Source organism: Manihot esculenta, chromosome 5 (assembly GCF_001659605.2).
Source record: "Manihot esculenta cultivar AM560-2 chromosome 5, M.esculenta_v8, whole genome shotgun sequence".
Lineage (NCBI taxonomy): Eukaryota > Viridiplantae > Streptophyta > Magnoliopsida > Malpighiales > Euphorbiaceae > Manihot > Manihot esculenta.
In genome coordinates this window covers 22,993,164-23,007,756 of record NC_035165.2, presented here as the reverse complement: position 1 = coordinate 23,007,756, position 14,593 = coordinate 22,993,164, and the positions used below count along the sequence as shown (strand labels likewise).

At 32.6% G+C, this 14,593-nt stretch overlaps 1 protein-coding gene across 2 annotated transcripts; it reads left to right on the top strand.

Moving 5' to 3' along the window:
• The first annotated feature begins 3,853 nt into the window (after positions 1-3,853).
• LOC110615553 (epidermal growth factor receptor substrate 15-like 1) lies at positions 3,854-14,352 on the top strand. 2 transcript variants are annotated; one of them, XM_021757470.2, is made up of 13 exons: positions 3,854-4,269; positions 4,848-5,955; positions 6,258-6,476; positions 6,564-6,784; positions 7,476-7,550; positions 10,878-10,949; positions 11,037-11,135; positions 11,487-11,558; positions 11,638-11,752; positions 12,242-12,310; positions 12,481-12,769; positions 12,887-12,965; positions 13,667-14,352. In XM_021757470.2, exons 1-13 carry the CDS (start codon positions 4,123-4,125, stop codon positions 14,078-14,080), a joined length of 2,979 nt encoding a protein of 992 aa, XP_021613162.1. In that variant the 5' UTR covers positions 3,854-4,122; the 3' UTR covers positions 14,081-14,352. The 2 variants fall into 2 exon arrangements, with proteins under 2 accessions (XP_021613162.1, XP_021613161.1); XM_021757469.2 differs by having other exon boundaries at positions 12,884-12,965.
• The last annotated feature ends 241 nt before the right edge of the window (positions 14,353-14,593 follow it).

Here is a 14,593-nt window from a genome sequence, read left to right as displayed (position 1 = left end):
AAATAACGTGATGGTTGTGTAAGAGATTATTTAATTTGAAATTAATAAATAATCTTATATAGGTTCTTTTATGTTTTGATTTATTTTACATGTTGATTGGTTTGTGAGTAACAAATAATATAAATTGAATATATTAAGAACTGTATGAAAGTATTTATACGATTGAGATAAAATTTATCACCTTAGATTAAATTAGAAAATGTCTCATTTATTTTCTGCTAACATTGATAATAAAATCTCTAAGCAAAATGAAATGAAATTAGCAAATCAGATTTGGAATTTCATTCAATGGCTAATAAATGAGAATTAATATGATTTAACATTGTAAAATTGAGATATCTATGATGAAGAGATATTAATTATACTAATAAAATCATGTACTGAAATATTAAATCAAATCACATTTAACATTTTGAATATTTGGGTAGTTTTGACATATTGTTAGATAATATTCTTGACTTTTAAATTAATTAATCAATTAATTATATTTATTATTAATATATTTGGAATCTAATGGGTTATACATAAATAATTGTAAGAGAAAATAAAACGAAAAGTTAAATAAAGTAAGAGTTGATAGCATATAAATTGATATTAAAATAAAATTATAATTTGAAAGAATTACGATTTTAATTTAATTAGTTATATAGAGATTTAATTAAAACCGTCTAAAATTTATATGGTTTACTTATTAAAATTTTGGATTATAGTTATAATTTATTTATTTAATTAATTAATTAAATAAATAAATATTATTATATTAAATCTCTAGGACTTAGTATAAAATGGCAGTTTAAAGTAACTCTTGACAAATAATTATTTTGGGGGCCTTCAAAATTTACTGGCAGTTAAATCTCAAAATTTATGTCCTTCTTAATTTTTTATGACTGTTGTAAGATTTTTCAATTATTATTATATGTGGATGTGGTTCAAAAATTTGGATGGTTTATAATTTGCGATAATTGATTTTGTATTTTATTATAAAAAATAAATTTTATTTATTTATTTAATTATTATTGTTTTTATCGTTTAAACAAGATCTATGTTGAAGAAACGTATTTAATCCGATTGAAAGTTAATGAGAATATTAACACAATCTTGAAGAGGCTTAATTTCTTTTCGGCTTTACAAGAGGGAAGAGATCAGCTCATGCTTAGGATGATAAGACCTGCAACCCATTTTTGCAAGATTTCAAGAGCAGGATTTGGCAGCAATAAGAGACTTGGCGACTTCCCAAGACCACTCACCTTTGCTTGGAATAATGTTAGATGCTTAGCAATAAGTACCATGATTAAATATTTTTAAGTAGAAATGAGACATTGTAAGATTAATATAAATAAAAAAGATTATTGGTTTACAGTTTCTAATTATGAATAAAAACTATAATAGAAATTCTTAAAGTTAATGATAAAAAAAAACCAACTTTTTCTATTTTTGTAATTTCAGCTCATCATTTTATTATTTACGGATTAAACTCTATATTTTTTAAAAAAATTATTTTAATTATATCCTGTTGTTAAATTTTACGTTAAAAACTAATAGAATTACCACATTATTTAATATATAATTACCATATCACTTCACCATATTATCAAAATTTAGAAAACAATTGGTTACAACTTAAAAGATCATAATTTAATCAGTAGATTTTTAAATTTTAAGGTACCATTATAAATATTTTTAAAGATTAGAGTTTTTTTTATTATTTATTCTAAAATTAAAATTTACGATATTAAAAAAAATTTACATTAGTATTATTATTATAAATTTCTTAGTTTTATCAATAATTTAATATATTAATTTATTTTAATTTAATCCAAATTAATCCACATTTTAATTTTTTGAATCCATATTAATTATTATTGTAGTTTAAAAAAAGTGTATGAGCAATAATATAATTAATTAAATTTTATAATGTGTGATGTGATCGAAAAACAAAACTGTATTTTGATTGTCTAAATATGCAAGAAAGAAAATATAAAGTGGTAGTGAGTGTCCACCATAGTTATTTTAACGATCAAGTTAATATATTAATATATCAAGTAAATATAATAAATTATTTAGAATTTTTATATAAAAAAATAATATATCTTTATTTCTGTAATCATTTTTCTTTTATATTAAAAAAAATAGAAATAAATATAATATTTTTTGGTCATCTAATAAAGATGTTACTGACTACTTGATAAGAGATATTGCTAACTAACGGGTTAGTGATCCCATGATCATCACAGATATAATGAGAATTCATTGGACTGTACTGATAATGATAACTTAATGTCGAGATTTATCATATATAGAAAAGGATAAGTATTGGTAATCAACTAAATATTTAAAATATCTAATTTTTTTTTTTCGAGTGAAACTACGTTACTCACGTATTAAATTTTTTTCTATGAACCTATTATGTTATGTGGTGACAGCTAACGGTATGTGGTGACAGCTAACGGCTCATTTGGGCAACTCGTATGTGGCAGCAATGTAAAATTGATTTAAAATTATATTTTGTATAATTTATTTTGAGAATATAAAATAATAAAATAATTATAATTATTTTTAATATATTTTTAAAATATTTTTTTTACTTTTAACAATATCGTTAATTATGTATTTTTTAAAGTTATAATAATAATAATTAATATAATTTAATTCAAAATTAAATTAAAATAAAATTAATATATTAAATCATTGATAAAATTAAAAATAATAATAATAATATTATAAATTATTTTTTAATATTATTAATTTTATTTTTAAGTGAAACAAGAAAAATTCTGACTTTTTAAAAAAATTATAATTAAACTCTAAATTTTAAAAATTTATAAATTTATAAATTAAAATATGATTTTTTAAGTTAATAATCAATTATATTCTGAATTTGACTGACGCGACAACGGATCACACGGCAATCTCATTAGTTTCTGATAAAAGAATTATAAAAAAAAAGGTATAATTTAAAAAATAAAAAAATATTAAATTTTTTGTTATTAACTCAATATAAAATTTTTTAAATTCAAATTTAACAAATAATAAAATTGTTAATATTAAATAATATTTATTAGAATATTTTTTTTTTGCAATTTTCAAGTTCACTTTTCTATAATGTCAACGTTTGTTTGGATAGAGTAAAAAGGAAATTTTGTGCAAAAAAGTGAAGTAACCTAAATTATCACAATTTTCTCAACTAATAAATATAACAAATTTAAAAGTTATGGAAGGTTTTGAAATCTTTTAAAAAAATATTGCATTATTTAAAAACATCAATTTCATATAATTTTTGTCCATTCATTTATTTTAAATATATTGTTCTAAGTCTTAAAATCTTGAGAAGTGTTATTGTACTTAAATTTAGACTTTTAATTTATAATTTGTTATTTTTAGGCTTTAATTTTAAGTTTATAAGCTTTTTGTAGTTCTTTTACTATAAGTAAATGTATTTTTTAAATATTTTTTTAACATAAACAACATTTTTCCTTTATACTACCATTCATTTCACTTAATTTGGAAAGAAATTGAGTTAATTATAAGATTTTGAGAAATACAATATTTTCCTATTTCTCTCTTCTCTCCTATTTAATGTCTAAATAAAGGAAATGAAAAGAAAAATTGAAATTTGTTTTTCTGCTCTTGATTTTCTAAACTCTACCCAGTTTGTGATTAAAAATTATTCAATTGATTTGTTTAACAATTTTTTATTTGAAATTTAATTTTTTTAATTTAGATATTTATTTTCAAAATATTAAAATTTTATATGATTTTGTAAATTTTTTTAAAATTATATTCTTAAAATAAATCATGCTTAAAAAAAGCAATTTTTTTTTTTTTTTAAATAACAGTAAATGCAACATAACTGGAACCTGTGCTGTTTCACGGCTGGTGCGACTTAGCAAGAAAAGGATCTCGATTTTATGATCAATTAAGCTTAAAATCCCAATAATTTATCCTCGATCCAACCACCTTCTCACCATATCCTTATCTTAATCCCTGTTTAGTTAATTATATTAAACTCTTTTGTTATTTTATCACCATTTTCAGCTCATTTCATTCCAATTCGAGTTTATACGAGCTAGTACTGGGGAGATTTAATCCGCCCAATTAGTCAGTTACCGGATTCGTCTAGGGATGGCAGCGCAAAATCAGGTATTCAATGCGGATCAATTCGAAGCGTACTTCAGGAAAGCTGATTTAGATGGAGATGGCAGGATCAGTGGAGCTGAAGCTGTTGCTTTCTTTCAAGGAGCCAATTTGCCCAAACAAGTCCTTGCCCAGGTTCCTCCTTATTTCAACTTCTTTGCTCTCTTTGCCTTTCAAGTGATTATTCTACGTGCTTCCACGCTTTCGTGCGAATTTGGATCTAAATTAGGTGTATTTCCATGAGATGCTTAGTGGTCGTGCTTCTTTTCAATGCTAAGTTCTTTGAATTGTAGCATTTTGATTGTTTAATCTCAAGTCTAGAAACTGAAACCTACTTCCAGATGTCTAGTTATGGTTTTTCCCCATTAGATAGTGATTTGTCTGGTTGCCTTTCAATAACCTTTGTTTCTGAATATGGCTTCCGTGTTCATACAATATATGAAGTGTAGAAAGGTAGATGATGCTGTCGTGGTGATCACATTACTAATTTAAGTAAATTGGATTGATTTAAAAATGTTCTAACTTGCGCTGCATTTGTTAAGAGTTGGGTCTTTAGCTGTTTCATGGCATTGCTATGGTAGCCTGAATGCCTAATAGTTTATACAGAATGATTGGACAGTTTTAATTCTGTGTTTACGGCAAATTGTGTTCCACTTACGTTTCTCACTTTCTGCTAAGAAAGAACCAAGTGTAATATCTCTATATGGCTGCAGATCTGGATGAATGCTGATCAGAGTCATGTTGGCTTCCTTAGTCGTGCTGAATTTTATAATGCTCTCAAACTTGTGACAGTTGCACAGAGTAAAAGAGAATTGACACCAGACATTGTGAAGGCAGCATTATATGGCCATGCTGCGGCTAAAATTCCACCACCAAAAATTAATTTTCCCACGCCTAGTCCTATGCAACAGGTAAATTCAATGGGGGCTGTATCTGTCCCCCAGATGGGAGCAGTTGCTCCAGCAGCATCACAGAGTCTTGGCTTTAGAGGGCCAGGAGTTCCAAATGATTATATGAACCAGCAGTACTCTCCTTCTCAACAAAGTCAGTCAATAAGACCACCTCAGGCTACCCCTCCAGGAACTGCCTCCCATCCCCCTCAGGGCATTATTAGTCCAGGATTCTCTAGAGGTAGTATGCCTACAAGTACAGTTACTCATCCCCGTCAATCCATTCCTGGTTCCACTTCTAGTCCAAGCGTTCCAAATTCAAACATCTCAACCAATTGGATTGGTGGAAAAACTAGTGAAGCTTTGACTGGCACAACCAACGCTACAATGCAGCTACAAACTCAAGGTTCTGTGTTGTCCCAATCTACTGTGAATGATCCTAAAGCACTAGCTGTTACTGGAAATGGGTTTGCAACTGGCTCATCTTTTGGAGGTGATGTGTTTTCTGCAATCTCTTCTATTGGAAAACAAGAAACCCCTGTGCCTGCTTATTCTTCTAGTGGTTCACCTGTTTTAGCAACTGCAGTTCCAGCTTCTAGTGGGGGCCACCTTACTGTTAAGTCCAATTCACTTGATTCACTGCAGAGTGCTTTTGCCATGCAACCTCTTGGTGGTCAGCTTCAACGAGCCAAATCACTTCCAACGTTAGACCAACAGGTTTCAGCTTCAAGTTCTTCCTCACTCACAACTCCTAGCATTTCAGTTGGAGTTGCAAATCCATCTGATAATTCACAGATTCCTTGGCCAAAGATGAAACCAACCGATGTTCAGAAATATGCAAAAGTGTTTATGGAAGTAGATACTGATAGAGATGGAAGAATCACTGGTGAGCAGGCACGAAATCTATTTTTGAGTTGGAGGCTACCACGAGGTATGGATTATATTTTTCATGTGGCTTTGTGTCTCTGTTTGTATGGCTTGAAGAAAGTAATTATTCATGGCAAATTAACCTTATTGGTGTTTCATCTGATAGACAGACATCATATACCAAGTTTACATTATTCTAGAATGATGATGTTCAAGGCCCTATAATTTGCTCTATACTAATAAAGTCTTTTGTTGGTATACTTCATATGTTACCTGTGTCATTGCATTCTAGCTTTGCAGAGACCTTGTTTACCTTGTTTTCCTTTGTGATTGATTCTGCTTAATGAGTCTATTTGCTTTTTCCAGAGGTTCTAAAGCAGGTCTGGGACTTGTCTGATCAGGACAGTGATAGCATGCTTTCTTTGAGGGAATTCTGCTTTGCTCTCTATTTGATGGAGCGGTTCCGGGAAGGACGCCCTCTTCCAGTGTCACTTCCAAGGAACATTATGTTTGATGAGACACTGTTGTCCATGACAGGTCAACCAAAAGTTGCTTATGGAAATGCATCATGGAGCCAAAGTCCTGGTATGGATTTTGCTTGGTCTTTTATTTCTCTTGTTTTCCCTGTTGCCCCTGGGATATTTTAGTTGTTCCCTTTGTCTTCATGATTAGGTTCTGCACAGCAGCCTGGAGTCAGTACTCAGTTGATAGCTCCTGCCACTGGTTTGAGGCCACCTGTTCCAGTGACTGGCCCTCGTGTCGTACCTGATGGAGTAATGGCGTCTAATCAGCAGAAGCCAAGAGAACTGGTTTTGGAGGATTCCTTTCTGAACAAAAGTGATGGTGGGGAGCAGAACTCAGTGCCTCAGAATGGAGTAGCCTCAGACAAAAAGGCATCATTCTCTTTTTTGCTCCTATATTGGATTAATTAAAAATTGTATATCTTAGTCCTTTTGACATTTTGATCATCAGAATGGGTTTGAAGGCACAGGCAATATCATAAATGCACCACTTTGACTCAATTATCAAAAAACAGAATTTCAAATGCTTCTAATTTCTTTGAAAAGAGTGGGCGCAGGAGTGTGAATTCGTGATTTTGGGTGATTTCTTCTTGTACAAACTAACATTTGGCTGAATTATTTGTTCATAAACTGGTCATGAACAATAATGACACTCAGATTTTTTTGTTTGGAACCTTTGCTTGGCTTTCTTTTAATGGTCATTGAATCATGATCAAAATTGAGTCCAAACTTTCATACCTGAATCCTGCATGTTCAATGCATGGGCTGAAGTTGGTGTTTGCATGCCTACTAAGAGATTCATTATTCTGTAGTTGCCTAATCAGTTAGTTATTTCTGGAATGTCTGGTGTTGCTATTGTCGTGATTGAAAATCATCATTTTTTTGTTTAATAGCTGCCATCCCATTGTTATTTGTAAGTGTTTTTTATCCCTTTTTTCTGCTATTATTATTTTTCATTGTTTCTTTTAATGTTCCCTCATGTCAAGTATTTTGCCACCTAATGTCTTAATTTATAAGTATAAATGTATTTTTGAACAATAAGGGTGTCTTAAATTTATTGTAGGTTGATGAACCAGAAAAGGTGATCTTGGATTCGAAAGAGAAGATTGAGTTTTATCGCACTAAAATGCAGGACCTCGTAAGCAGTTTCTATGACCTAATCTTTCACTTTTATTGTTTTCATCACTGTTCAGCCTGTCAATGTGAACATGTAGGACGTGATATGAAAAATTTTGAATTATCAAAAAGGCTATGGAGTATGACTTGGCATGTGTTATACTAGAAATGCATCATACCTTGTTTCTAAGGTAAATTTCATCCATAGTCCAATAGTCCTTGAACTTAGGATGTTGTGTGTAACTAGTGACAACATTGCTCTTTTAACTTCAAATTGTAATATAAATTCTCCCCGACTTTATTTTAATAACAATAAAACGCTTCTTAATTTTATTAGAAGGTCTACAAGTAACCATATGATGTGTCAAGCACTAGGGAAAAATATTATTTTGTCAATGCTCTCTCTCCATTCTCTTTCTTCCAGTCTTATTTATCTCATTTCGCATCCCTCTCTTCATTCTCTGTCATGTTCTCTTTCTTGTTTCTTCCCGTTTCCCTTTGTTTCTCTCAACTATTTCCGTTCTTTTTCAAAAATTTCTCATTGTGTCCTTTGCAAACCTCAATATCTCATACTGATTCTCTTCCTGTATACGCAACAAACTCAAATCAACAAAACAACATAAAGAAAATGAAACCTCCTATTATTAATCATGAATCGAATAATGGTCGTTACATAATATAACGACAGTTATGTAACAGAATTTTAGGGGTTGTTACCCATTTCACCGTTAGTTACAAGTGTAAGGCATTTTGGGGGCCCCTAAACTTGCAGTATAATGGCCATTACATAATGGTAATGGCTGTTACCAATTGTTACTTAATGATAATGGCCTTCAGAAAATCACATGCAACACTATAATCTGCCTTCTCCTTTCCAGCAATGTCCAAACAGCATCAAAGTTTTTTTTTCCTTCACAATCTCTCTATTTTTCGCTCAAATTTCTTATTCTTTCTGCAATTTTCTCTCTTTAAGCTAAGAATCATCAAACAATATCTAGCTAGTTCTTCTAAAAGGTTAGTTTATTCTTCTTTTTTTCGCTTTTCTTTTCAAAACTTACTGTTTTCAACTTCCTTTTTTTTTCCATGTTTGTTGATGTTAGTTTTGTTGTTAGAGTTAACATAGACCCTTTGTTTTCATGATTTGTTGTTTTTAGCTTTTTTGCTATCTACATAATTATTTTATCTATATATTAAAGAAAGCTTAATGATGTTTAAGAATGATATATTAATAGTCTTTATTTGATATATTTATGCTTATTATATAGTTGTATATGTTAGTTTGACTTATATCTATTAATATCTATTCATTTCATAGTCTTGGCAAAATTTTCGAAAAAACTGCATAGCGGCAGGTCATTCCCGTTAAGGCCATTATAGACTTGTTTTTGTAATCCACGACCGCGATTGCATTTAAAACCATGATAATAAATCTCAAATCATCCCAAATCATTTAATGAAAATTGTTAATGCAAACATGAACTCCATCCCTTTCATTTCCTTCAAAGGTTATGTCTACCCAATTTCCAATATTAAACGTTGAAGTTGTGATGTTTACATTGGCTTCCATTTGATTCTTTGGCCAAAAGTTTGATTAGATTCTTTGCTCAAAAGAACACTCGACTCTACTTTTCTTTGGCATATACATTGCATAAATCATGGGCCTTCTCTGCTGCAATTCAATTGATAAAGGCTGTCAAGGAGCAATTGGATGGATTATTGAAGTCTCACAAGTTCAAGTTGGAAGCCAATGAGGGTAATTGGAGGATCTGTGTAGCAAAGTTGTTGGGTTATTAAGAGCTAAAACTGGGTGAAAGAGTGTTGCTGAGAAAGATGAAATAGAGGGATTCGAGGAGCTTCCATTCCCATGAAGGTAGAGAGGAAAGATCATTATTCATGGGTTAGGTCTTAGTTATTTTTTGTTTAGGAAGTGATTGATCCTTAGGTTCCAAAAAGATTCGTGGGATTGTTTATTTGCTTTTGATTTGTATGAGAATGGATTCTCTGATAAGTTAGTAGAGACATTTGAGGAGAGAGAAAATGGGATTTTTGAGAGGATATTAGGGAAACCAAATAAGGAAATGAAGAATTTAGAAATCATCCACCACAACTATGAATAGTCAGTGGAAGCAACTGAAAATGAGAAGGTTAGGATTGAAAATTATATCCAAGTGTCTTTGATCTTCATTTCTAGTAGGAATCTGGAACTTCGTGAGATTGCAGTGAGAGGAGGGATCTGCTTCGCATAAGGAGGGATTAATCCATCTCTTCATCTAATAAAAAACTTTTGAAGATTCAAGTGAAACAAAAAGAAGAGTTGTTATGAGGGGGAATAGGGGCACGGGAGAGAGAAATGATGAGAAAATTTTGTTAGAGAAACTAGAGGAGAGAAAATTTTGGTTGAAATTTATAATTTATGATTTTCTTGACTCATATTTGGTTAGTGTGATTTGGATATTGTTTTGCATATTTTCCTTAATTTACTTTATATAGAGGGTAGAAAGCACAATTGTTTGTTGGGTTTGGGTTTTCCATGATGAGAGGACAGACAGACAGACACACACACACACACACACAGAGAGAGAGAGAGAGAGAGAGAGACCACAGACGGGGGAGGGGTCTTTTTTCCCCTGATAAGTGCCCATCCTATCATATTCAATTGGGAAAAGTGTGACAAAAAAAATGGATTTTAACCAAATTGAAATTTAATAGATTTTATGTACAAATTGAAGTTTGGAAGCAGTGTTGTTACAAGGCTGTCTAAATTCAAGGACCTCTACTATTTGGGTAGCTGGTGATGATAAACCTGTTTAGGTGAAGTTCATTCACAAATTTCAACCATTTTATGTGGCAAGAGTTTTCAGTGCTTGTCATATTTACTTGCCATCATGATCATTACACAAATAGTTAATAGAAAAGCCTCTAGATCAAAAACCAGTATTATTTTTCATGAATGTTGTTCTCTAGAAATTAGCATAAAATTGAGTTCTTTGTCTAAAATTAGTCACAGAAACATGCTGAACAACATAGAAATGCTTTTTCCTTTCTTTTTCAAGCTGGAAGCTTTTAAGATGGTCTATGCTGTACTTGAGCACATATCCACAATGTAATAGCTCCTTTTCTAAAGAGACTTGTGGTTTGATCACAGACATGTTACCCTACCATAGAAAAAATTGGGGGTCCTCATACCATTTTATGAAAGTAGTTTATTTTTCTCTTCTTGTAAGTATTGGTTTTTTAGTAAGAAGTAAGAACTGTGTTTATGATGTTCTAACCTCTGAAATGTTTAGGTCACATGTCATTATTCTTGTATAGACTTTCTAACAATTTTGTCATCTTCATTTTATATCAGGTTCTTTATAAAAGTAGATGCGATAATAGGCTAAATGAAATCACGGAAAGGGCCCGGGCAGATAAGCATGAGGTATTCTTTGAAATATAAGGATTCAGTTGCTCTCATTTGTCAAGATTTAACTTCTGTTGGCTTCATCTCAATAATTTACGTGAACAGGCAGAGATGCTGGGTAAGAAATATGAAGAGAAGTACAAGCAAGTGGCAGAAGTGGCATCTAAATTAACTATTGAAGAGGCCACATTCCGTGAGATTCAGGTAGATTTTCTCCTTGCAATGGTACCCTTGGGTTCTTCCAACTGGTTAAGCCTTTTATAGCATTCAACTTACATTTTCTTGAGTGGTTCTCTGTGTGCATGTGTGTGTGTGTGTGTGTGTACACGCATGCCTGCGCTGCTTACTCATATATCTATGCATGTTTTATATAGTCACCCCCTCACTGGTTTGAGGAAGCGTAATTCCAGACAAGTCCCCACATACCATTTTACTGCTACATTTCTCGATCTGAGATGGTCTTAGCTTCTTATAAAATTGTTGTAGACTTAGCTACTTATAATATTATTGTACCGAAATAGTCTATGATAATGATTCCACCTAATTGATATTTAGGAAAGGAAGTTAGAGTTGCATCAGGCAATTGTTAATATGGAACAAGGTGGAAGTGCTGATGGTATTCTTCAGGTATGTTCTCACTATTTAGCTTTCTTGAGTTGAGTCAATTGAGATTTCATTCAATGCTAATTGGTTGATGGACTCGTAGGTCCGTGCTGATCGTATACAATCTGATCTTGATGAGCTAATGAAGGCTTTAACTGAACGCTGCAAGAAACATGGATTAGAGGTTGAGTCAACTGCTATGGTTAAGCTTCCTATTGGTACTTTACTTTCATTCCCTTCCCTTTTTTTTTTTTGAAATTTTGACAAAATTCATCCTGGGGCTTTTGGTCCCAATTATAATAGATCACAATATGCAACTGGTATCTGTCCCTGAATATTTCCTCACTGTTTTGAGTTCTTAACCTGTTATACATGGTGCTCTTGTCCTACTTTACATTTTAACTTGTCCTTTCCAGTTCCCACTTTAAAAGAAAAATGTTTGCAGCTACATGCAATTTCTATAGTAGTTCAATCTTGCGTTGAGCTAAGTTTGCTTTTGTGGTTTTCATGATTAAGATTTAAGTAATATGTTTATAATTTTCAGAAAATCAACTTTTTTAGTAGTGCAGAGCCAGCTCTGTGGGAAGTCTTATGTTGTGCTTGTGCATTGATAAAACTGTTTTGTACTTGAAGGATAATTTCTTTTAACATGTTTATCTTGTCCTAATCAAATTTATTTAGCAATTTCACATTTGGTGATTCTTAAGGTTGGCAACCTGGAATTCAAGAAGGTGCAGCTGCATGGGATGAAGACTGGGATAAGTTTGAAGATGAAGGTGAATTGCTAGCAGTGAACCTTGTTTCCACACCATGTTTCCTCGTTTAGCCTTCTCCTCACCTGTCTCCTTTTTGCCCTTTTTAACCCCATATTATGTAATCTTCAATGAGAATTTGGTCAAGTATTAGCAAGATTTTTATCTATGTGACATTTCAATGCCTCTTCCAGGATTTGCCAATGACGTCACTATTGATGTGAAAAATGTTTCTACTGTGCAAAAAGAAAAATGGTCGGAAGATGGTAGTCAAACCCCTGATTCTTTATCAAATGGTGATGGCAAGTCAAGGAACTTCTTGAGTACTGGTGAACATGCCCTTGAGGATGAGTCTGCATACTCCCACAGTGAAGATGAATTGGCAAGAAGTCCTCAAGGCAGTTCAGCCAGAAGAAATGCACTAGAAAGTCCATCTTCTGATGTTTTTGCAAAGAGTATTGATCCAGATGCAGAAACACATAGGTATGCTGGTTTCCATCCATTTTTGTGTTATTTGTTTCTTACTTTATTGTGGATCTATTGCCCAAAATTATGGTAGTGACTTTTTAAATTTTAATTTCTGGTTTATGGCAAAAGAAGTTTTGATGAATCAACTTGGGGGGCTTTTGACACTCAAGATGACATGGACTCCGTCTGGGGTTTTAACACCAATACTAAGGTGAGCTTTATCTATCCTCCTGAAATTTAAATGTGGGTACACATTGGAAGCTTAAATTTGTGGCTTTATTTAGTTGCCTACCATCCACTAGATGAGTTGGCAAGGCATGTTTGGAATCTCCGGTAATAGAGTTCGATTTCTCTTCCCCCCCCCCCCCACAAATACCTATCAAAAAAAAAAATCACATTAGTTTGTCAATTTATGGTTAATATGCCATTAGTGGCATAAAAGGAAGACAACTGGGACAGCTTTGACAAATTTTGGCATGTTCTTGCGGCCCCTTGCAGAAAAGTTAGGGGTACATGGTTAAATACCCTAGCCCTCGTTAGGGGTACATGGTTAAATACCCTAGCCCTCGTTGCTTTCTAGGTAAGTGGACACTCAAGCTGTGCGTGGATGTTGCTAGTTTTTTAACGTGATTGTGCTATTCACATGCATACCTCTGTGCACTCAGAGAATTTAATGAGATTCAGAAATTTTCTTTTGGCGGAAACTTCTTATGCTGAAAGGTTAGATAGTTGCCTGACGTTGGAACTGATTCATATTTTTGGCTGGGCATTCTCGTTAAAGCTCTTGTTTTTAGATTTTCAAGGGCTGCTGCTGCTGATTTTTTTTTTTTTTAATTATCAAGCCACTTGAAGGCACATGGCATTTGGTAAATGACTTGTGTTGGTTATTTATATAAACTGTATACCTGGCAGGATTCAGATTCTGATAAGCACAGAGATCTCTTCGGAACTGGCGATTTTGGTGTAAAGCCAATAAGAACAGGATCTCCAGCCTCAGAGATTTTTCATACAAAGAGTCCATTTTTTGAAGATTCTGTTGCTGGCTCACCAGTATCCAGGTTTGGCAACTCTCCGAGATACAGTGAAGCAGGGGGTAGCTTGGATAATTTCTCTAGATTTGATTCCTTCAGCGTGCATGAAGGCGGATTTTCTCCGAGAGAGAAGCTGACAAGGTTTGATTCCATAAGCAGCACAAAAGACTTAAGCCATAGTCATGCCTTCTCTTCTTTTGACGATGCAGACCCATTTGGCTCCAGTGGGCCATTTAAGGTTTCATCAGACAATCAATCTCCCAAAAAAGGTTCTGAAAGTTGGGGTGCTTTCTAGTTGGCAATCCCATTGTCTATTTTTTTTTTCTCCTCTCTGCTAATCGCTTCTCCCATTTTGTTTTGGTTTTGCTCATTGTGGCCATTTTTTCTCCTGTGCTGTATAGATTGGGTTGAGAACTGGACCGAGACTGTTGTAAAGTTATTTGGTATGGTTGTGTTGCAATTTTTGTGCCGATTTAACAGTTTTTTTAGGAGGTCAGAAAGAAGTGAAACTGGTTTGGATAAAATTCTGGAATACCAAGTGAACTGATGAGGATGGAGTTTGTTTTCTGTTTTCTTTTTTCACTTCCATTCATAAGTGGGCTATACTCTGGTTTGAATCGGATTGGAGCTCCATGGATATGAATTGGAGCTGAATCATTTTCTCTTCCTGAACTGAACAGGAACTGTATCAGTCTAGTTTAAACTGATTTTCAGAAAGAAAGAACTGAAAAAAAAAATTTTTAATTATTAAATTGGCTCAAGTTGGATTGTTTTGAAATATTGTTTTGCTTCTCTTGCAACCTACGCT